General features: G+C 45.4%; 1 protein-coding gene across 5 annotated transcripts in view; it reads left to right on the top strand.

Annotated features, from left to right (window-relative positions):
- The window catches only part of LOC147440016 (uncharacterized), a 97,324-nt gene that overhangs the window by 26,089 nt on the left and 48,812 nt on the right, over positions 1 to 22,423 (top strand). For 3 of the 5 annotated variants that reach the window (XM_086485714.1, XM_086485709.1, XM_086485710.1), the window contains one exon: positions 21,805 to 22,423. This exon is cut by the window's right edge and continues 85 nt beyond it. In XM_086485714.1, the coding sequence (XP_086341840.1) occupies positions 21,811 to 22,423 (613 nt within the window). In that variant the 5' untranslated portion in view covers positions 21,805 to 21,810. Of the gene's footprint in view, positions 1 to 21,793 lie in introns of all 5 variants that reach the window. The other 2 variants (XM_086485713.1, XM_086485712.1) reach the window with 2 other exon arrangements.

Below are 22,423 nucleotides of genomic sequence, written 5' to 3'. Positions count from 1 at the left end.
TGTACAAAGAGGGTCGGATGACCTAGAAAGATACAATGGAAGCATCTCCTAAAATTTAGGGAACTGCTATTTTGGGACCTGAAAATGTGTTGACGTCATTACCTCCGGAATGACAAGGGGAACATTTTCTTACTCTGCCGTGAAGTCAACTGGGCAACCGGTTGGGATATTTTTAGACGGCAACCCCGAAACGGGAAAATGCTTATAAATGTGCCAAGTGGCACCTTCTGGTGCACTTGCCTCATGCAACAAGAAGTGGTGCTGAATTTAGGAGGGGGAGAGCCTCATTTTCAGATTTGTCACAGGTTAAGAGCTATGCAGTGCTTGCTTTCCCTCTTATGCACAGTGCGGTGCCAGGAGTGATGCCCTGCACGCTACGCACTGCCCTCTCTCTCCCCTTTGGCAGTATGTTATGCCCCTCTAGTGGGCTCTTCATTTGACCAATGTACAGTTGTGTGGGTTCATGCGCGATTGCCGAGGCAAGAGCCTCTTGCACAGGTACTGGATTAGCTAGCGGCTAATTCCCCCGCAGGTACAGGTGAATTCGGAGAGGTTTCACGCGAGAAATCTTGTCCGATTCAAAGGGCAAGTAGCCCTACAGGTGCGGGAGCTCGAGGACTTGCTACGGATGCGACAGGCACGCGAAACGGAGCCCGAAACAGTAAATTACAGCCTGCTGTGTATTTTTGCAGGTTTAGGGTTTTGGCCCTAAACGGACCCTAATACCCCCAGGAGGTTCGGGGACGCAAGGGGACCACTGTACAGGTGATCTGGCGCACTTTCAGGGCCGAAAACAGAGAATTCAGCGTGCTGCAGATTCTCACCAGGTTTTGCAAAGTGCCCGTATGCGTCGGGAAAGTCAGTCAATGCGTGGGAATACTGACTGTGAAGGGTCCTAGTACAGTTATGTTGCCGAAATCAGGCCGGAACAGTTGAAATTCAGCCAAGTTTGTGCGGGGCAGCTTGTAGGGATCCACAACATTTATTCCCTCTTTTAAAGAATAAAGAAATACCGAAAGGGGCGCCTAAGTTAGGGGCCAATCTGGTGTCGGTCTTCTCATACAGGTGCATTCTAGCATCTGTATCCCATTCCCCTCTCTTGTGTCACTATAGCGCAGGTAAAATAGACGACTAATAATGGGTGAAAGCTAAATCAAGGTTTGAAGTAAAGTCTACCGCCCTTTTTGGATTGTACAGGCCGATTACATGGTTCCATCGACGGGATTAAATCACTTTTTCCCATAGAAGTGAGCCTTGGTCAGTTTTGGGCTTGAAGACACAAGGGATCATAGTCCAGACACAGGGAATTGCAATTATGGCTGACAGACCAGATGATGTGACTGAAGAGGTTTCCTCTTCACAGGGTCAACAGACACATGAAGTGGGTGAGTCCTCAAGACCACCACAGACAGATGACGATATATTCAGGACCCAGTTGGCTACTGTTGTGGCTATGTTCACACAAGTAATGCAGAACCCGAGGTTTTTAGCCTTTCTGCAACCTCCTGTTCCGTCTCAGCAAGTTGGGTCACTGGATCATATTCAAAAGCCTGTTAAGGCTCGAGCACAGGTGATTCATACCGCACAGTCAATGGAAACACCTGTACACTTGACGGAGAACATGCAGTCTCCACAACCTATGCCTAAGGTGCAAGAACAGGTGGCTGAGATGCCAGTCTTTCAAGCTGTACCAGTTCAGCCCGCCACCTTTCAGCAGCCTATAGCTAGTTCTAATGGACAGGGAAGCAACCTACAAGCTATGCAACAGGTCTTCCCACCACCTTCAGTACACCCTGGCTATTTTGGAGGTGGATCCGTATTCCAGAGAGTTTTCTACTACTTTACGCGATGAAACTTCTCCCACAGCTGCCTACGACCATGAGAGGCCTTGTTCTAGGTGACGGGTGCACAGAGGCTCCACATACACCACAAGGTGTTGCTCTCAAGCTTCAATGGAGAGCTTCACTGCAGAGGACGTCCAACTTAGGGGGGGTAGTGCACTGCCAACCTGGCAAGAGTGTTGAGATGTCGAGCTCTACATCTTGAGTTGGCATCCACTACGGGTCTTGGCCGCTAATGGCATTTACTCACTGGCGCGTTAGGTGACCGACACGGAGGATCTTTGCCAGTGATTCTATAGCTGGACTACACTTATAGTGCCAGCCTAGTACGCTTCTAGCGAGTTCACACTTAGTGACCACATGTACATATGTGCTACTTTTCAGTTTTAGCACTTAGTCATTTTGTACTCTCTTTTCTGTGAGAAGAAGAAGAAGCTTTCCATCTCTGTGTGCTTTGTGCTTGTCTTGTGTAGCTCTCTTGCATCCTCATTCTGTACATGGTATCAGAGCCTGGTGCAGGCAAGAGAGGCTAAGAGAGCAAGAGCATCACAATCCCATCACAGTCTCCAAAGTGCAGTACACAGAGATTTACTGTACATGTATAGTGGTTGTATGTACGCTTGATTGTGGACACTCGTTGAGTGTAGAAAGCGTTACAGGTACCACGATGGCAGGTTCAACAGATTTGCAAGTATTTGTAGATTGCAGCTATTTTGTCTTAGTGCTTCAAGATGTCTGACGGTTTCAATTAGATTGTTACTGAGAAGCTTGAGAAAAATAACTACCTTGCATGGAAGTTCAGAATAACAAATTTCCTAAAAGGAAAAGGTTATTGGGACTATGTAGAAGGAGACAATGAAAAGGAACCAGAGATTCCCGAGGCAAATGCTACAGCAGAACAAAGAAAAGCTTTTAGGGACTAGCAACAAGGCCAGAGCAAAGTGATGTATTGGCTTTCTATGAGCATCACAGATGGCATGATGGGCTATCTACAGGATGCTGAAACCCTCGCCATTGCATGGAAAAACTTAGGCAGAGTGTTTGAGGTGAACACCAAGGCCAGGAAGCTTCAACTAAAGTCGGAACTAAATCAGGTTAAGAGGAACAACCTCTCCATCAATGATTATGCCTTGAAGATCAAGAGTATCATTGAGGCTTTTGGATCTATTAAAGTCTCAGTGGAAGACGATGACATTGTCTGTGCATGCTTGGATGGTCCAGGAGATGAGTATGTATATTTCAGGTCTTCCATGAATAAAAGAGATGACATCTCCGTGTTCCAAGATTTGATTTCTATGCTTATTCTTGAGGAGAAGAACCTTGGTCTTGACACATCTTCTTCTCGTGGCAGAAATAGGTCTGAAAAGGCCTTCTATTCTAACTCCAGCAGAGGTAGAGGTAGAGGTAGAGGTCGTGGTCGAGGCCCAAGTGGTTGCAGGGGCCAATTTCGAGAAGGTCAATCAAATCAAAACAATACAGGTGGCAGGGGAAACCAGTCTCAAGGTAGGGGGAGTCAAAGAGGTCGTGGTGCAGGATCAAGCAGGCAGCAACATACTGCAGATAGCAGAGAATGTTGGACTTGTGGTGAGAGAGGTTACATGTCACGTGACTGTCCGAAGGGAAAAGCAAGTGGAAAGAGAGAACATGGCAACTATGCATCTACTAGCAGAGATGCAGATGACAACAAAAACGAGCGCATGTTTGTTATGTAGCATGTAATGAATACAATGACTGCAGAGAATTCCACCCAAGATGATGTTTGGTATGTGGATTCAGGTGCCTCTAATCACATGACGTCTCGTGGAGAGTGGTTTAGAGATATGCGCAAACCAGATGTGACAGGCTATGTGCAGACAGGAGATGACACAGCTCACCCCATTGGTCATGTAGGGGACATACCTCTAAATACGAAGAGTGGGAAATCAAAGTACTTAGCAGATGTACTTCATGTCTCAAACATTAAAAAGAATCTTGTTTCTGTTGGACAAATGGTTGAGCAGGGTTTGCAGGTTCGCTTCAATCCAAATGGCTGTTATGTAGAAGATTTCCAGAATGGCTCTAAACTGATCACAGAGGGCAAATGTGTGGGCAGAATGTTTACGCTGAATGTAGACATGCCTGAGGTAAAAGCTGCATTATTTGCACAGGGCACAAGTGTTGTGGTTGATGTTGACATTTGGCACAAACGCATTGGCCATGTCAATGAGCAGAGATTGCGTAGCATGCAATCAAAATAGATTGTAAAAGGTTTGCCCAAATTCAAGGTGGATGGTATGCATAAAGTGTGTGCAGCATACCAGTTTGGAAAACAGTCAAAGGGCTCATTTCCACATGAGCGGAATGTATATAAAAAGCCACTTGAGGTGGTGCACACAGATGTTTGGGGTCCAACCGATACTGCAAGTATACATGGTTGCAGGTATTATGTCTCTTTCATTGATGACCATACAAGGAAAGATGGGTCTACTTCATGCGTAACAAAAGTGAAGTGTTTGGTCACTTTCAGGACTTCAAAGTCATGATTGAGAAGGAGACAGATATGCAAATCAAGACATTGAGGTCAGATGGAGGGGGAGAGTACTTCTCCAACGATTTTTTAGATTTTCTGCGAATGCATGGTATACGCAGACAGTTTACATGCAGATATACTCCACAGCAGAATGGGGTTGCAGAAAGAAAAAACAGGCACATTGCAGAGGTTGCACGTGCATTGATGAATGAGAAGAACATGCCTCATCATTTCTGGGCTGGAGCTGTAAATACAGCTGTGTACATTATGAACAGGACACCTACAGCTGCGGTGCATGATGTAACGCTTGAGGAAAAGTTTACAGGTACAAAGCCTGATTTGGCACACTTGAAAGTGTTTGGCTGCATAGCTTACGTGCATGTACCAAATGAGTTGCGTAGGAAATTGGATCCTAAAGCAGAGAAATGTATTCTTGTGGGATATTCCCTTGAACAAAAGGGGTACAGGTGCTACAACTCTACTACACGAGAATTACGAGTGAGCAGAGATGTAGTCTTTGATGAGATGAGCAGCTGGTATAGTAATGCACATGGCACTATTGGGACTGATGTAAAAGATGATGTGGTTGTACAAAATGTGAGGCCACAGTCACAGGTTTTGAGTGGACCACAAGAGTCGTCTTCTCGTGGCTCTGTTGAGAAGCCATGGAATGGTAGACTACGTACGCAGGTTACTCCACCAGCAGGTACAGGGAATGTATCACGAAAAGGAAAGGAAAAGGTTGATGAACCTCCCTTTATGGCTGATGCATCATTAGGTTTTTCATATGTAGACATGGATTCAGATGGTTCTGAATAAAGTCTTAATGAGGAATTTGGAATTCCGGCTGTCAGGACACCTGGTGTAAGGAAAGTACAAGAAGATGCTAAAGGGCAAAGGAGTGACCCAGGACCGCGCAGATCTAACAGAGTCAGAAATCCAGTTCAGAAATTGACTTATGATGGGTATCTAGCGCATCACCAAGCCTACATGGCTAAGGTGATACAGGATGTGGAGCCCACATGTTTTGAGGATGCAGTTGGAAATGTGCATTGGGATGATGCAATGAATGAAGAGATGGCTGCATTGGAAGCAAATGACACATGGGAGTTGGTGCCATTGCCAAGTGGCAAGAAAGCTATTGGCTGTAAATGGGTGTATAAAACCAAGCATAAGGCTGATGGTAACATTGAGCGTCACAAGGCAAGGTTGGTCTCAAAGGGTTATGCACAGACGTATGGCATAGACTATGAGGAGACCTTTGCTCCAGCGGCAAAGATGACGACTGTGAGAGCTGTCATAGCAGTGGCTGCATCTAGAGGATGGATTATGCATCAAATGGATGTAAAGAATGCCTTCTTGAATGGAGAGTTGCAAGAGGTAGTGTACATGGATCAGCCACCTGGTTATGTCGATCCAGGTTACCCAGATTATGTATGCAGACTTCTCAAAGCTTTGTATGGTTTGAAGCAGGGCTCTAGAGCATGGTATGATAGGATTGCCAAGTATTTTGTCAGTATTGGGTTTAGGAGAGCTCATGCTGATCATTCACTCTATGTACGTGAGAGTGATGTGGGGATTGTGGTCATTACCATATATGTAGATGACCTTATTATTGTGGGTGACAATGCTATGGAGATTGACCATGTGAAGGGTCTTCTCAAACAGGAGTTTGAAATGAAAGATTTGGGCGAGTTGCGCTACTTTCTTGGCATTGAGGTGATGAGGACTCCAGAGGGTGTATGGCTGTCACAGAGACAGTATGCTTTGGACATGTTGTCAAAGTATGGTATGGCTGATTGTAAGCTAATTTCTATTCCCTTGGATGTGAATGCAAAGCTGAGTGCAGAGAAGGGTGATGTTGTTGAGGATGTCAATATGTACAGGAAGATTGTGGGTAGTCTAATCTACTTGACTATCACGAGGCCAGACTTGAGCTACACAGTAGGCTTGGAGAGTCAGTTCATGTAGCTTCCGAGGAAGCCACATTTGGATGGAGTACGACGCACACTTCGGTATGTGCAAGGGACTCTTGACTACGCATTGTTCTATGCAGCAGATGTGCCATTAGCATTGTATGGGTATACAGATGCAGATTGGGCAGGTAGCATTGTTGATAGGGGATCTACGAGTGGCTTCATGTTCTCTTTTGGGAGTGCTGCTGTTACTTGGAGCAGCAAAAAGCAGCCTACGGTTGCTTTATCGAGCACAGAGGCAGAGTACAAAGGTGCAACAGTTGCCGCGTGCGAGGTAGCTTGGCTACGCACATTACTTGAGGACTTGGGAGTGCAGGTGGACCAGCAGATTGTCATCCATTGTGACAACCTCAGCAGTATGCAGTTGGCTAGGAACCCAATGTTCCATGCTAGGACCAAGCACATAGAGGTGCATTACCACTACGTTCGAGAGCGAGTGTTGGCGGGCGACATCGACTTGGTCTACGTCAGTACAGAGGAGCAGATAGCGGATATCTTTACCAAGGCCCTCGGAGCTGAGAAGCTTCGACATTTTCGGACTATGCTTGGACTTTGCGACATGCAGAGCTCGAGGGAGAGTGTTGAGATGTCGAGTTCTACATCTTGAGTTGGCATCCACTACGGGTCTTGGCCGCTTATGGCATTTACTCACTGGCGCGTTAGGTGACCGACACGGAGGATCTCTGCCAGTGATTCTATAGCTGGACTACACTTATAGTGCCAGCCTAGTACGCTTCTAGCGAGTTCACACTTAGTGACCGCATGTACATATGTGCTACTTTTCAGTTTTAGCACTATTTTGTACTTTTTTTTCTGTGAGAAGAAGAAGAAGCTTTCCATTTCTGTGTGCTTTGTGCTTGTCTTGTGTAGCTCTCTTGCATCCTCATTCTTTACAAAGAGGTGGAGGGGCTGCTCTCTTATAGCCTCACAGAAGAGGGGGCGCTAGCATGAAGAGAGGGAGTGAGAGAGAGAGAGAGAGAGAGATTGCATGGGTAAGTGTGCCAAGTGGCACACTTACTTAATCATTTAAAAACCATTCAGCTTTTGACTTTAAAAGTCCTATGTTAATTAATGAAATGTGCAATTAAGTGCACAACTGCACCCATAGATGCAACCAAATAAATTGTTAGCTGCTCCCCAGCGCAATGCTGTACCGACACTGCTCTGGCATTACCTCTTCGCACTTGTCCGGCCATTTGATCTAACGCAAATCATTTAAGAATACTTTAACTAACTTATCCTAAGGCCGTAAAATAATCAGGCCTTAGGGTTATTATTCTAAGGACCCCATCTCATTCTTGTGCTTGCACTAGTGCGCGTAATTTTCTGAGCCTGAAATCTGAGGCTACTGTCTACCCCTTCATTGAAGACCTGATTTCCCAATCACTAGGGCTTCAGGGTATTTTTTTGCTAGGGTCTCCCTGAGGTGCTCTGGCCCAAACTTTGGCGCACCTGAGGCCCCAGAAACTGCTAGATCCATTCTAATGTGCACACAACTAATTAGATAATTCTTTTCTCGTAAATAAATTAATTATTTACAAAGTCTGACATAGTTACATTGAGCAAGGTGCTCCTGCTGCCTCTTCTGCCAGAAAGTGCTAGCGCTAGGTTTTTATTTATACAAACTTAGCAAAATTGCCCTGTCTACTTTCCAACAAAAGTCACTTAAAAATAATAAGGGAAAATAGGCCTATGCACTGTAAAAATGCTACTGATGGGATCTGACTGGAATTCGATGGTCATGCTATGTGCAACTAGAGGATATGCATCTAATCTAAGTGTTTGGACATGCACGGTTTGCGAACAGACTCACAAAAGTGCCAGATCACTTCCTATTCTAGACTGACTTGATTGAACTGAACCCTGATCATGCTGTAGCTTGTCCACGGACACATAGGGTTGGATGTGTCACGTGACATCCCCTCCTTTTCAAAGTGAGGTACTGGTACTGAATTGTATGGCGTCGAGGGAGATCACCAATAGCATCCGGAATCTTGGAAGGGACTCTTTGCCGGACCACTCTGATGTGTGGGTCGTGCGGTACTTGAACTTCATAAAGGTCTGCAACGCTTGCTTCTTTGGGCTGCGCCGAAAGCGACACAAAGTCTTCTGTGGCTCCTTTCATGCTTCAACTTTATTGAGAGTCATGCTTCTTCCTTCTTCAAGAATCTCCATGGCTGAAAAATCTTGAAACCACATCCAACACAAAAACATGAACATACCTATTCCATGTAAAGTGACTGGAAAAAATATCGTCTTCCTAAAAGACTGTGCATGCAATGCAGATGAACCAATAGACGGAGTGCCAAACCGTTCACCACACACACGCAAACAATGAGATCGAATCTTGTCTTGCTAATCTAAATCAATCAACTGTGGCAATTCACAACGGAAATGCCCATGCCTGGTGCTCATACTTTCTTGTGCTCTTTCTACAAATGTGTCATGCCAAGGAAGAGACATGGAATGTGACTTCCTTGAATGCATACTTTTTCAGCTTTTCATGAACAATCCGCATACTTTCGTGCTCATTCATGAGTGAAACGTGCTCAACGTACAATATATCATGCCTAGGAAAAGGGATCACATAAAGACGTTGACTAAAATACAGGAAACGATCACGAATGAAACACTCGTACAATGTGTGCTGGTAAATCATTCGAACACATAGTACTTCTTGTAAGTGTTCTTTGGACCTAGGTTCGAGAGCAAAGATCGGTTCTTCGTGATTGATCGTATCTGCAATGAGGTTAGCTTCGCTAGAAAAAGTATCCACTAACTCATTCTTCTTGTGAACAATTACATCTTCTTCATGCAAATCATCATGCTTGTGAGAAATCACATCTTGATCATACAAATCATCATGCTTGTCATTGGCATCCAAATTATCATGCTCATCATCATGCAAATCCTGTGTATCATGCTTTGGAGAAGAAGAGACTGAGAGAGCGTCTCCTTTTCCTGAATCTCTTGTATCTGTGTGTGCCCTTGAGACCATAGTTACCCGGAACGCGGAACGGGAACGGCAACGGAATCCCCGCGGAACGGGGGAACGGCTAGGGGTCCGGAACGGGAACGTCGTGGAACGGGAGGTATAAAAAACACCCAAATAGTGCAATTTTTAGCTCCTTGTGTTTAAATACAAGGAGTATTAGAGTGCTTTGACTCTAATACTCACAAAAAACTCGTTTTGAAGACCATTCAACCTTGCTATGACTAGATGATGTGAGAGAGAGAGAGAGAGAGAGTGAGATGGAGAGGGAGAGATTTGAGAGAGTGGGAGGGAGAGGAAGAGAGCTTGAAGGCTCTAAGCCTTGAGCCTTGAGAGAGTGAGTCTTGAGAGGGAGAGATCTTGAGAGTGAGAGGGAGAGAGCTTGAGCCTTGAGGATTAGCTTGTGAAGAGAAAGGGGGAGGGGGGTGCATTTTATGAGTCCTTGAGGCCTTGCACACTTTCAAAAGAAGCCCAAACATTTACTTCAATTTTTTCAATTTTTGCCAAATTTGTTTGTAGCCGTTGGCCGTTCCAGGGGCATTCCGGAACAGTCCGGGGGCGTTTCGGAACGTTCCGGAACGGCAGTTCCGGTTTGCATTGGCCACTCGGAACGTCGGACATTTCGGGACGTTCCGGAACGTTCGGGAAGGGAACTGCCCCCCGGAACGCCGGAACGGGGGCTAGGGGGCGTTCCCCGATAACTATGCTTGAGACAAGAGTCGCAAGAACTCTTTCATGTGTTGATCGCTCTTTTCTTTTCTTGCTCGGTTCTCGCGATCAAATTTGGCTTTACTTTCTTTTTCTTCCAAGTCGTACTTACGCTCTATGGTTGCCATTTCTTCGTCGTAGGCCTTTCTGTCTGCTTCTCTTTCTGCTTTTCGTGCTTCGCGGTCTAACTTCATGTCCATCACCATCTTGTCGAAAGCCTCCATAGGAGTTAGTGCAATCCTTGACGTAGATGGGGAAGGGGAGGGTCGGAAAAACCTCCTGGTGGGGAAAATTCTTCTTCGCCTCTCTCATGCTCATCACCTCCAAGCAAAGTATCCATTCCGCTACGAGTGATGACCATCAACTGAAGTCTTGGGTTCTTGTGGGTTCTTCTGGTCTTCAGTTCTTAAGTTCACGAGGAATTTGGGTTCTTGTGGGTCTTGGGTTCTTGAGGGTCTTGGGGGTCTTGAGGTTCTTGGGTTCTTGCGGTTCTTCTTTCGCTTGCATTCTGTGTTAGAGAAGGATCTTCTCTTCATCCGAGTTCTGCTCTTTTCCGCGGGCACACCCCTTGGCGGCCTTGCGCTCACACCAAGGTTGCTTTTTCCCACCTCACGTCGATTGGCCGGCCGCTAAGTGCACAGTCCGCTCTCAATGAGTGAAAAGAGGCACAAGGGGAGGCTGGACAAGCCCTTCTTTCTTGGGTTTCCTGTCACTCTTCAAAAACAAGATTAGGAATTGACACGCTCAAGTGAACTTGGGTTCGTGTGATCGCAACAAGCAAAAAAATTCTTGTGATTCTTGTGGTTCTTTCCTTGAGTGATACAGAACACTGCCAAAGCTCTGATACCAATGTTAGGTGCAGCGGAATGAATGTTTGAACTTTGCTCAAGACGAGTGCTCCGAACTGTGCTCAAGGTTCCTTTTGTTCTTATGGAAGGCCTTAGGAGGAGGGTTTTACAACGTCTCTGGTGTCGTATTCTCTTCTCTCTCTATATCTCTCAGTCTCATACACTTTCACGCACAGTGTCCATTCACTTTGTTTGTGTCCATTGCACTCTCTCATTAAGAACGGAAGCTCTCCCTCGTCGGCGAGAGTGGTCTACTATTGATTGCACAAACTGGTACAAACTGAATGCATGTGTCTGATGCAAGTCTAGGCTAGGTCGATGTCGACGACGGGAATGGCAAGACCGACGCTATGGCTGAAATCTGCTACTCTTTGTCTGCTGTCCCAAAAACGCTATTGCTGAAATCTGAGGTAAAATGGCTGCTGTCCTAAAAAACGCTAATGGCTGAAATGATCTGACACCAAAAACGCTTATGTGGGCAGGTTCTTAATGGCTGAAAATTTCTGGTCTTTAGGGCTTCATGGGCTGAAAACCTGCTGGTCTTTTTATGCTGAAAACTGACCTTGCGGGGAAATCTGCTAACGCTAGGAAATCTGTTGTGTTGCTGTGGGAATCTGCTAACGCTAGGGCTGATCTGTTGTCTACTGTCGTCGGGAATCTGCAAGTGCAAAAAAGCTGGCTGATCTGGTGCAAAAACGCTAGGCCTTATGTTGAGAGAAAACACCAGAGTTGTCGCGGGGGTTGGTCTTGTTGAGAAGTTGCTTGTTGAGCAAGGTGCTCCTGTTGCCTCTTTTGCCAGAAAGTGCTAGCGCTAGGTTTTTATTTATACAAACTTAGCAAAATTGCCCTACCTACTTTCCAACAAAAGTCACTTAAAAATAATAAGTGAAAAATGTCAAAAATAGGGAAAATAGACCTATGCACTGTAAAAATGCTACTGATGGGATCTGATTGGAATTTGATGGTCATGGTATGTGCAACCAGAGGATATGCATCTAATCTAAGTGTCTGGACATGCACGGTCTGTGAACAGACTCACAAAAGTGCCAGATCACTTCCTATTCTAGACTGACTTGACTGAACTGAACCCTGATCATGCTGTAGCTTGTCCACGGACACATAGGGTTGGATGTGTCACGTGATAGGTAGTCATGGGGGGTTGATCGCCCCCTCTTCACCATATCTTGCGTTTGTGGTCTACTCTCTCTCTCTCTCTCTCTCTCTCTCTCTCTCTCTCTCTCTCTCTCACGCTTCCGCACATGCGCGCTCACACATGGCCGGGATCTACAAGTTGGCTCCGTTTTTCAATGGCTTGATACGTCAATAGTTTGACACCAAGAGGCAACCGTGGAAGGAGAGTCGAGTAGTAGACTATCCTGGCTACTTGGGTTGGAAATCTACCTATGAGAGCACTAGTAAGCGAAAGAAATCTGTGCGATTGGGGGGTGTTCCTAGTGCATCCTTGTCCTCTTCTGACAGCTCGGAGAGCTCTTCTTCCTCTGACTCCAACGATGAGGATAGAGAGAACTAGAAGAGGAGAAAGACTCATAGACACAACAAAGGTAAGAAGAAGGCAAAGAAGAGTAGATCCTGCAGAAGATCTTGGAAGCACTTTGACAGTTCAGATGAGGACTCCTCGTCCTCCAAGAGCTCGGATTCCGATGAGCTGATGTACGCAATGAAGAGGAAGTATCTTGATCGAGCCAATCAATACAACTACCTAGAGGACAAGGGCAAGAAGCCCAAGGATTTCAAGGAGGGTGGGCAAGCTTTAAAGTTTGATACATTTTCCGGTTTTAAGGATACTCACAAAGCCCTTGCTTTTATTTAACAATTTGACATCGCTTATTTGGGAGGGCGCTACTTAGGGCACTCTAAGGTATGAACAGCGGCGTCCTATTTTAAAGGGAGTGCCCAAACCTAGTGGTCTACCCTACTACTACGTAGAGAAGCACCAACGAAGTGGCTACAGTTCAAGCGGATTTACACTTCTTCATGGCTCACTCAGGAATATGAGCAAGATGTAATTACAGCTTGGAATCAACTGAGGATGACCAAGGAAGACACACTCGATGTCTACTGTCAGGGATTTCGGGATACTTTTCTACCTGCCTCTTCTTAAGAAAATCACATTCAAGCAACAAATTGAGCGATTCTGTTGTGGACTACCCAAAGAGATACGGAGTTATTGTCTGCAGAAGAAGTCCGAGTCCATGCAGCTTGATGGGATATGCCAAGCAAGGGTTTGCAAGGGACGCATACACCCTTACTTACCCTACAGATAGGCTTGTGGAAGTTCGGATCGGACAAGAATCAAACAACAGTAATAGGAGGAACGGCAAGGAACAGAAAAAGAAACCTTCGGCTCTCGATTGTTAGCAGAGCAACGCGCCGAGTACTACAAAGAGGGTAAATGCTCGGATGCGGGGAACAAGGGCATGTGCTTGCCAAGTGTCCCAACAAAGTGTCGCAGAGGACAAGCTAGAGAGTTCCAGAGCAGCAGAGGCAAGATTTTCTGCAAGTTGAGGTTGACTGTTTCTCTGAGGGTGTACCAGGCGAGTTGCCTCCTTCACATCCTGAAGATCACATGGTTGATTCTTGGTAGTACACCATCGAACCGGCCACCTTACAGAGTTAGCCGAGGCCAAAATAAAGAAACAATGAACGAGAATAGATTTCTACATTATGAGGATCGATGATATACTCGACAGATGGATTCTACTTGCCAAATTGATATGAAGAGTGGTTATTATCAAATCTGAATTCCTCCTGGAGACGTCTACAAGACAACTTTCAGGGTGACTTTTGGGATTTTCAGAGAGTTTTACAGGCAGTGCGGAAGCATAAATTGGTTAAAAATGCAAAAAAGAGAGAATTTTTTTGCTTCCTTGAGATACACTTCCTGGGACATATCGTCTCAGCAGTAGGGGTAAAGATGGACCCGGCCAAAATTGAGACTATTCGTTATTGGCTTGATTTGAATGTTCATGAGGTTTGGAGCAAATCTGGGCTTGTGCTCATTTGTCGGTGGTTCATTCGGAAATTTGCAGAGATAGCTTCTCCTTTGCATATGCTGACTCAAGAAGGAGTTCCTTTTTACTTGGGGACCGACAGAGATTCCAACCTTTGAGACACTCAAAGAAAAATTGACCAATGGACCCGTGTTGGCCTTACCGGACTTGGAAAAGCCATTTGAAGTTTACTGTGATGCTTGTGGTTGCAGATTGGGAGCAGTCTTGATGCAAGACAACCATGTAATTGCTCATGAGAGCAGGATGTTTTTACGTCCTGAAATGGTTGCACAAATTTATGAAAAGGAGCTATTGGTAGTGATCCATACTCTTACTATTTACTTGGAGCTGATTATACAGTTTTTCCGTTTAGAGGAGCAGAGTTCGTCCTCTTTCGATAGTGACCAGATCAACTAGAAAACCAAGGAGTTCAAGGAAGGGAGTCGGTCCGTCAGATTTGAGACGTTTCTAGACTACCAGGACACCCATCGAGCCCTTGAGTTTGTACAACAGTTTGACATCGCCTTCTTTGGAGGACGGTTCTCAGCACATCCCAGGGTGCGAAAGGCGGCATCTTACTTGAAAGGAACTGTACAGACATGGTGGTTTACTCTGTTGTTATGCAGAGAAGCACTTGCGACGTGATTAAAATTCAAGACAAGTTTCACGTCAACTTGGATATGAGATGAATATGCAACAGATGTCATCACGGCTTGGCATCACTTGAAAATGATTGAGAACGATACATTGGATGACTACTGCCAGAGGTTTTGGGATACTTATTTGCCAATGTCTTCGTTTCGGAAGATTACTTTGAAAGACCAGATTGAGCGGTTTTGTTGGGTTTGCCAAAAGAGATTCAAGACTATTGTCTGAACGAGAAGTCTGCCTCTATTCAAAGACTTATGGAACATGCTAAGGAACGATTTGGAACGCATGCCGGCTCATTAACTTATCTTACGGACAAGATAGTATCCACCTCAACAAGGCAAGAGTCCGCCATTTTCAAAAGAATGAATCAGGGGGACCAGATACAAGTTCATCAAAGGATTCCAGAGAAAGGGGATCAGATGATAATGTGTCTTAGGGTTTCGATGATTGAGATTGACGTACCAATGGATAGGGAAAGCGAAAGACGCTACCCACGGGTCCCAGGGCACAAGAAAAGAGAGGAAAAAGGGAATCAGCTGGTAGATCAAAGAATTCCCTAGACCCAAGATAAGATTTTTGGATACTGCTTTTGCGAGGCTCTTGAGAAGTTTCAAGCACGGCATAAGAGGGCAACCGACAAGATTCGACGCGACTTGCAGCTGAAGGAAGAGGATTGGGTGCTCTTACGGTTTGAGAAGGCACGCCTAAGGGAACGAAAAAGAAAGGAGCGTCCCCCCCCCCCCAAAGCTAAGAATGACTATGGCTCGTTCTTGATTCAAGAGAAGATAAATTATGTATCCTTCAGACCGAAGTTGCCAAAAACTTGGAAGATTCACAATGCTTTTCATGTGAGTTTGTTGAAAAAGTTTCAAGGGTGAGGCGGCTGTCAACAAGGAGCCTAAGGAGCAACTTGAAGGGGAAGAGAGCGAGAAGATACTCGTTCTGGAACAGATACTGGCTCACTAGGAAAGGAAAGAGAAAGGTAAAGTGAACGACAGTTCTTAGTCAAGAATTATCCGGCATTGAATGCGAAGTGGATGGAGGAGGAGGACCTAGCAGATACCCCTCAGATTTGGAACTTTATCTTGACGCTTTTGGTCTAGCTTTGGCTATTCCAAGAGTTCCCGGAGATCATCAGGCTGAATCTGGTGCAGGCGGGATTGCACAAGAAAGGAGTTACTTCGCTCCTTTGTCACAGATTACCTAGAAAGAATAAAGTCACTGATTTTCCTTTGGATTTCAGGGATACTGATGGGCTGACAGTATTCTGCTGGATGACTTTATGAAAGAAGTACTTCGACATGGGAATTCTTGGAACTGATTCTGATTGATGAACACTCTAACATGTGACTGTGTTTGAGTGCAGGACTGAAGGACGAAATGACTGCAGCATTTTGGTCTTGAGAATCTCTCTAGACATGATCGCAATAAGAATTAGTTAATTTGACGCCAGTGAGGTCTGGGATGGATGTAGGTGTGATTGCTAAATACGTTTCTGGCAGTCATGGTTTGAGATTTGGAATGAATTTTTCTGTGATTGATTTGATTTGAATGTGATGTGAACGTTCAGTGCCTATCGTCTTTGTGCAAGTGGTGGATTTGTGTCATCTACTACTTAGAGTTAGTGTCTGCTGAACTGGTTTATGACTCATGTCTGACATTGCAGGCGTAATCGAGGGCGATTACAATTCTTTCAAGAGGGGGGTATGTCACAAACTAATGATGTGGCGGTATTGCCCGAACACACAGCTTGATGATGTGGCAGTGTGCTGTGCGGATAGAAAACGATGACGTGGCAGTGTGTTGTATGGACAGACTCACATGGACAACTGTACGGGTTTTTTGGAATTTGCGCTGACATGTTGACGTGGCAGACAATACGGAGTTTCGCGTTTTGCGTTGACAGTTGTTGACGTGGCAAGCTGTACGGATTTCTGCTAATCGCTCACTGCTTTTTGGGGCAGTTTCTGGACAAGATGGTTTTGAGTTAACTGCTTTTGGGGTTCTACTTTTGGCATCCCTTGTAAACTTTATAAGAGCCCTTGGGGCCTCACTCTAGAGGGCATCTGGACTAGAGTCTGAGAGCAGAGGTCCCTCAGGAGTAGCCAGCGATTTCAGATTCAGATTTATACCAGCCCAGCGTTTTCAAGTTTCAGCCCTAGCCTCATCATTAGATCACAAAACCAAACGTCTACAGCAAGTACTAAGCATCTCTAGCAAGTACCCATCAACATCTCGGCATCTAGGATCATTGTCTCAGCATTGTGCAAGTAAATAAAGCAAGTACTTGCTCTGGCAACAGAGCAAGGGGACCCTTGAGGGTGGTTGGGACCCGACATGCAGTGTCGTCTCTCTCTCTCTCCCAGCCGGCCCTCCCCAACCCCCCCGATCCATGCCCACACGCATGTGTCTTTTTCACCGCTGAGATGGTGAAGAAAGCTATTGACATGATGAAGAGTGGGAGAGCATATGATCATGATGGCCTAGTCGCTGAGCATTTCATGCATGCCAAAGACCTACTGGCAGAGCTTCTAGCAGTTATGTTTAACCCGGCCATGTGTGAGGGCCTACCAGACTCTTGGAGCCTATCTACGATTGTACCTATCTTCAAATCAGGAGACCCCATGGAGCCTGAGAATTATCGCACTATTATGATTGGGCACACACTGGCACGGTTGTATGCATTCATTCTGGAGCAACAACTGAGTAGATGGGCAGAGAGGGAAGGGATACGTGCAACTGGGCAGGCAGGATTCAGGAGAGGCTTCTCTACTCTTGACCATATCCTAACACTCAGGGCCATCATCGAAGAAGGCAGATCTCATGGGAGACTGATCTATTGTAGCTTTGTGGACTTTCGCAAAGCTTTCGACACGGTACCCAGAGCTAGACTGATGCGTAGACTACAGGAAATGGGAGTACCCACAGAACTCATTTGGGGGATCATGGCATTGTACAGATCAGTAGTAGGGCATGTACGCACCCCGGAGGGACTTTCTACACCGGTTCACTCCACTATTGGGGTGAAGCAGGGCTGCCCGCTCTCTCCTACTCTTTTCGGTATGTATGTGGATGAGGTTTCTGACTACATTGACAACGATGGGGATAAAGGTGCTCAGTTGGCAGGGACATGGATTCCACTTTTGTTATATGCTGATGACATAGTGTTGATCTCCGAATCCCCAAAAGGAATGCAACGTCAATTGGATGCTTTGCATATGTTTGCCCACGAAAGTGGTTTGTCTGTCAACCTGGGTAAAACCAAGGTTATGGTGTTTAATACCACCCCTCAGTGGATCAGGAGGTCAGCACCTACATTCACATATGGCCAGGAGACTGTGGAGTACACAGAGGCTTACACTTACCTTGGAGTGGTTTTTAGCGGACCTGCATTCTCACTCAGAAGAGCAGCAGAGACCAGACTTACTAGAGCCCACGCAGCATTGGGTAGATTGGAGAGGATGTGTTCGCATGTTCAGTTTCAGGAGCCCCGGACGAAGCTCTGGCCTTTGACACCTTGGTGGCTTCAGCATTGCTCTATGGAACCGAGATATGGGGACCTTCACTGGATCACCACGGGAGGCCGGGTCGCTCAGACGGATGGGGGAACATGGAGAAACCTCTCGTCTCTATGATCTCGCGGCTCATTAGAGCCAAGGCATCAGTACCACGGGCCATTATCCGAGCAGAGCTAGCACTCCCCCCACTTGTGGTGGAGGCGCTCACCAGATCAGTCTCCTTCATAAACCGCACATGGGCACTTCCTAGAGAGAGATATGCTCGCATAGCACTTGAATCCTCTCGATAGCTAGCCATACAAGGAGATACAACATGCTGGTATGGGGAGATGACATCATGGTTTCAGGCACATGGGTTCAGCATAGACAGGCTGCCACCATTCCAGTACTCATTGGATGCACCATCTCTCACTCTCACACAGTCAGAGATCACCAAGCTCATCCGCCAAGACCTGACCCAGCTAGACACCAGGAGGACATGGATACAACCAGCACAGGAATTGGGCACGAAGATGGCTTTCTACAGAGACCACCTCCTCCAGCTTACGGAAGATGGTTTTGTGGCGAGACCCAGATACATGGATACCCACTTGTCTCATGGGATACGATGTGCTATTGGCCAGTTACGCACATCTTCTCACCAATTGCGGATTGAGACTGGGAGATACAGCGGAGTACCAGCAGAGGACAGGACATGCCCCTTGTGTAACATGGAACCTGAGACAGAGCTACACTATACATGCCGCTACCCCGTCTACTACGAGATACGAGGTCGCTTCCATTGCTCGTTCAGAGAGGGTTTTGGACCACTCTCAAGAGTCATGGGATATGAAGATCAGAGATGCTTGGGTTTGTTCTTGCTCGAGCTGCGCAGACACAGAGATAGCCTGATGAATGGCGAGGCTAGCCAGTCTCAAAGACGGATCACAGACTTCTTCAGAGCAGACACGGGACAGCCGCAAGAGCCACTCCCACAACAGAGCTCCTCCCCGTCTCACACCAGAGGCACACTGATTGACCGAGCGATTGAACTGGGGAAATCCAGGCGCCCGCGATTGCGAAGAACTACACAACATCGACGAAGGCTACGACAAAAAATTCGGAGCACGCTGGCCACGCATACTTGACGCCCGGTCAGACTACTAACCATGGAGGAAATTGATGAGATTCTCCAACGACCGATGCTAGATCTCTTGTTATTCAGCTATCCCAACAAGCCGCCCATTATTCTGCTTAGTTTTTTGCTTGACTCACATCGACCAACTTAGGACCCCATAGTATATATCTTTGTTTTGTACTGTTGTAAGGTTATTTTGTTACTCTGACTTTGTATCAGATCCACCACTTTGTAACTTTCGGGTCTCATAGGTCATTGTGGCCTTTTGAAGACGTTAATATAACATTTCATTTCATTTCTCCCCCCTTCATTGTGTTCGATTCAGTTTCTCTTTCATGTGAAGTAACGTAACCTTGTGTTTCTGCGGAGTACTAGATTCGAGCGAATCCTTAAACACTTCCGTTGCACCTACCAGTGGCACATTTATTAGCATTTTATGCCACATGTTAGTATTTTTGATGATGTGGTAGTTTATTGAGGTGAGTCTTCTCCGTATTTCTAGATCTCTAGGTCACTTTTAAGTATGTATAAGTGACCTCTTGCCCATTCATTCTCATCATCTACCCATTTGTATGAGTGATCTCTTCAGTCACTTAATTATTGCTCAATGGTCATGGGCCATTCTCTCTCATTCTCTCCCACTCTCATTGTGTTTGTCTCCATCTTGTGTACTTCTCCCTCCATTCTTTCATCGTGTATATGTTAGCACCACAGCCAAGATATTGTCCCAATAACTTTCTTTAAGCAAGAAAAGGGGCAGGTTGAGGCTCTCAATGATAGCTCTTGGGGGTTGGCTCGACTTATCATAGTGTTGAATTGTACCAAATCTTGGGCTTGAGGTTAAAATTGGCTTTTGTAAAACTAGAGATGGTGGAACAATAAAACCCTACAATCAACAAGTTAGTAGCGAAGTACTAGCCAAACTAGTAATGTGCCCCAAAATTAGCATTGCCACCATAATGCCATTGTACAAGAGAGTAACCCTAATTTAGGTTGTGTCGTTAGAAACTCAGTACGCTGAACTTCTTGTTGATGTAGTCTCATGCGTGTGTGCGTTGTTGTTTGTGGTGTTGGGAGCATATGTTAGTATGTAGTTATATATCCACTATTGGACACAAATGCCGTTAGTGGGGATGAGTAGTATTTAGTCAATACTATGCATGTTGAAGTTGATAATTATATTGTCTTATGGGTGGCTACCATGAGTCTATAGTTGCACTTTCCTTCATAGGTGAATTTGGGCTCTTCCTGGATTCATCTAGGTAAAAATTTTAGTTGTATTAGCGGACATGCAAATTTCACATTGTGAAGTTTTGGTCCGAGTTGCGATTAATTGATATTGTAGAAATTCTTTGCTTTCTTAGTGGCACATATGCCCTATCAACTACTTCTTTTTGTTGCATTAATTTGTTCTATCTGAGCTTTTTTCTAGTGCTAGGCTTCATCATGGCTAAGTCTACCCTTGATTTCGGTGGTCATGACAGAAAAAACTCAGTACGCTTATGTGTGTGTGCATGTGGTGTGCGTTGTTTTGGGAGCATATGTTAGTACCTAGTTCTACACCCACTATTGGGCACTGATGACGTTAGTGGGGATGTTGTAGTGTTCAGTCAATACTATGCATGTTGAAGCTGATGGTTATATTGTCTTATGGGTGACTACCATGAGTCTATAGCTGCACTTTCCTTCATAGGTGAATTTGGGCTCTTCCTGGCAGCATATGCTAGTACCTAGTTCTACACCCACTATTGGGCAGTGATGACATTAGTTGGGAGGATGTAGTATTTAGTCAGTACTATGCATGTAGAAGTTGATGGTTATTTTGTTTTATGGGTGACTACCATGAGTCTATAGCAGCACTTTCTTTCATAAGTGAATTTGTGCTCTTCTGGATTTATCTAGGTATATGTTTTAGTTGTATTAGTGGACATGCAGATTTCAGGTTGTTCTAAGCTGCGACCGATTGATATTGTAGAAATTCTTCCCTTTCTTTGTGGTGTGTATGCCCTATCAACTACCTTTATTTGTTGCATTAATTCTTTCTATCTAAGCTTTTTTCTACTGCTAGGCTTCTTCATGGCTGAGTTTGCCCTTGATCTCCGGAGTTGTGACAAAAACTCAGTACCTTGAACTTTGTGTTGATGTAAGCTAGCATATGTTAGTGAGGGTGTTGTAGTATTTAGTCAATCCTAAGCATGTTGAAGTTGATGGTTATATTGTCTTATGGGTGACTACCATGAGTCTATAGCTGAGGTGAATTTGGACACTTCCTGGATTCGTCTAGGTTTATGTGACGTATGTGCAAGTGAGATTCTGAGCCTCTCTTTCCTACACAATGCACATTCGAGTTATTGTCGAGGATCAATCTCCTCGTGTCACAAACGGTAACACATAAAATACCAGAACACAAAAAAATATCAGAAAAAGATACTAAGAAAGTAAGGGGAAGATTCATCGGCTGCACCCCTTCCAAATACAATCTAATATTGAGACCTTGTGAAGTTTTGGACTAAAACTGAACATGAATACTGTCTGGGTATGCATCGGATAGCGGTTTTTAACTTACTGAATTGAAAAGCCTTTAGGAAGGTCAGTAATCCATCAATCAATTTATATGACAAGGGTTTTGACAGCTTCAGATGGCGGGAAGAGGTCCGAGACATTTTCCAAAGGATAGTCCACATTCAAGAGATGGTCATCATGTAAAGGAGGGACCCTTGCTTGTATTATCTCCAAATCATTCATCAGCGCCTGTGCTGTCTCATCAATCAAGGCCGGATCTTGAAGCTCCACCAAATCTTATGGGTTCTCATGGGCTACCCACTCCCCCACTACCTGTGGAGCAAAAGATGGCTGCACAACAAGCAGAAATTCAAAGGTTGATTGGTGAGAATCAACGTCTTGCAGTAACTCATGTGGCTTTAAGGCAAGAGCTTGCTGCTGCACAGCAAGAAGTCATGCGTTTGCAGCAAAGTCGATCTGCTAATGACACTGAAAAGGAGCAGCGTCTGAACATCACACAAGTAGCTTTGAGGCAGGAACTTGCAGATTCAAAGCAAGAAGTGAATAAGTTGCAGGAAACCTTGCTTGCAGTACATGCAGAAAAAGATCAACATTTACGTGCCAGCATGGAAAAATCAGCACGTCTGGAGGCTGAGCTTAAGGGAATGGACGTCATGAAGGCTGATTTTGATAAAGTTCGGCTTGACAGAGAAGAGCTGCTTGCTCGTCTAGAGCATCTATCTGCAGAGT

Source organism: Adiantum capillus-veneris, chromosome 16, assembly GCF_014529385.1.
Source record: "Adiantum capillus-veneris isolate H3 chromosome 16, ASM1452938v2, whole genome shotgun sequence".
NCBI classification, from domain to species: domain Eukaryota; kingdom Viridiplantae; phylum Streptophyta; class Polypodiopsida; order Polypodiales; family Pteridaceae; genus Adiantum; species Adiantum capillus-veneris.
The sequence above is the reverse complement of the archived record's forward strand: the minus strand, read 5'-3'. Positions and strand labels throughout refer to the sequence as shown.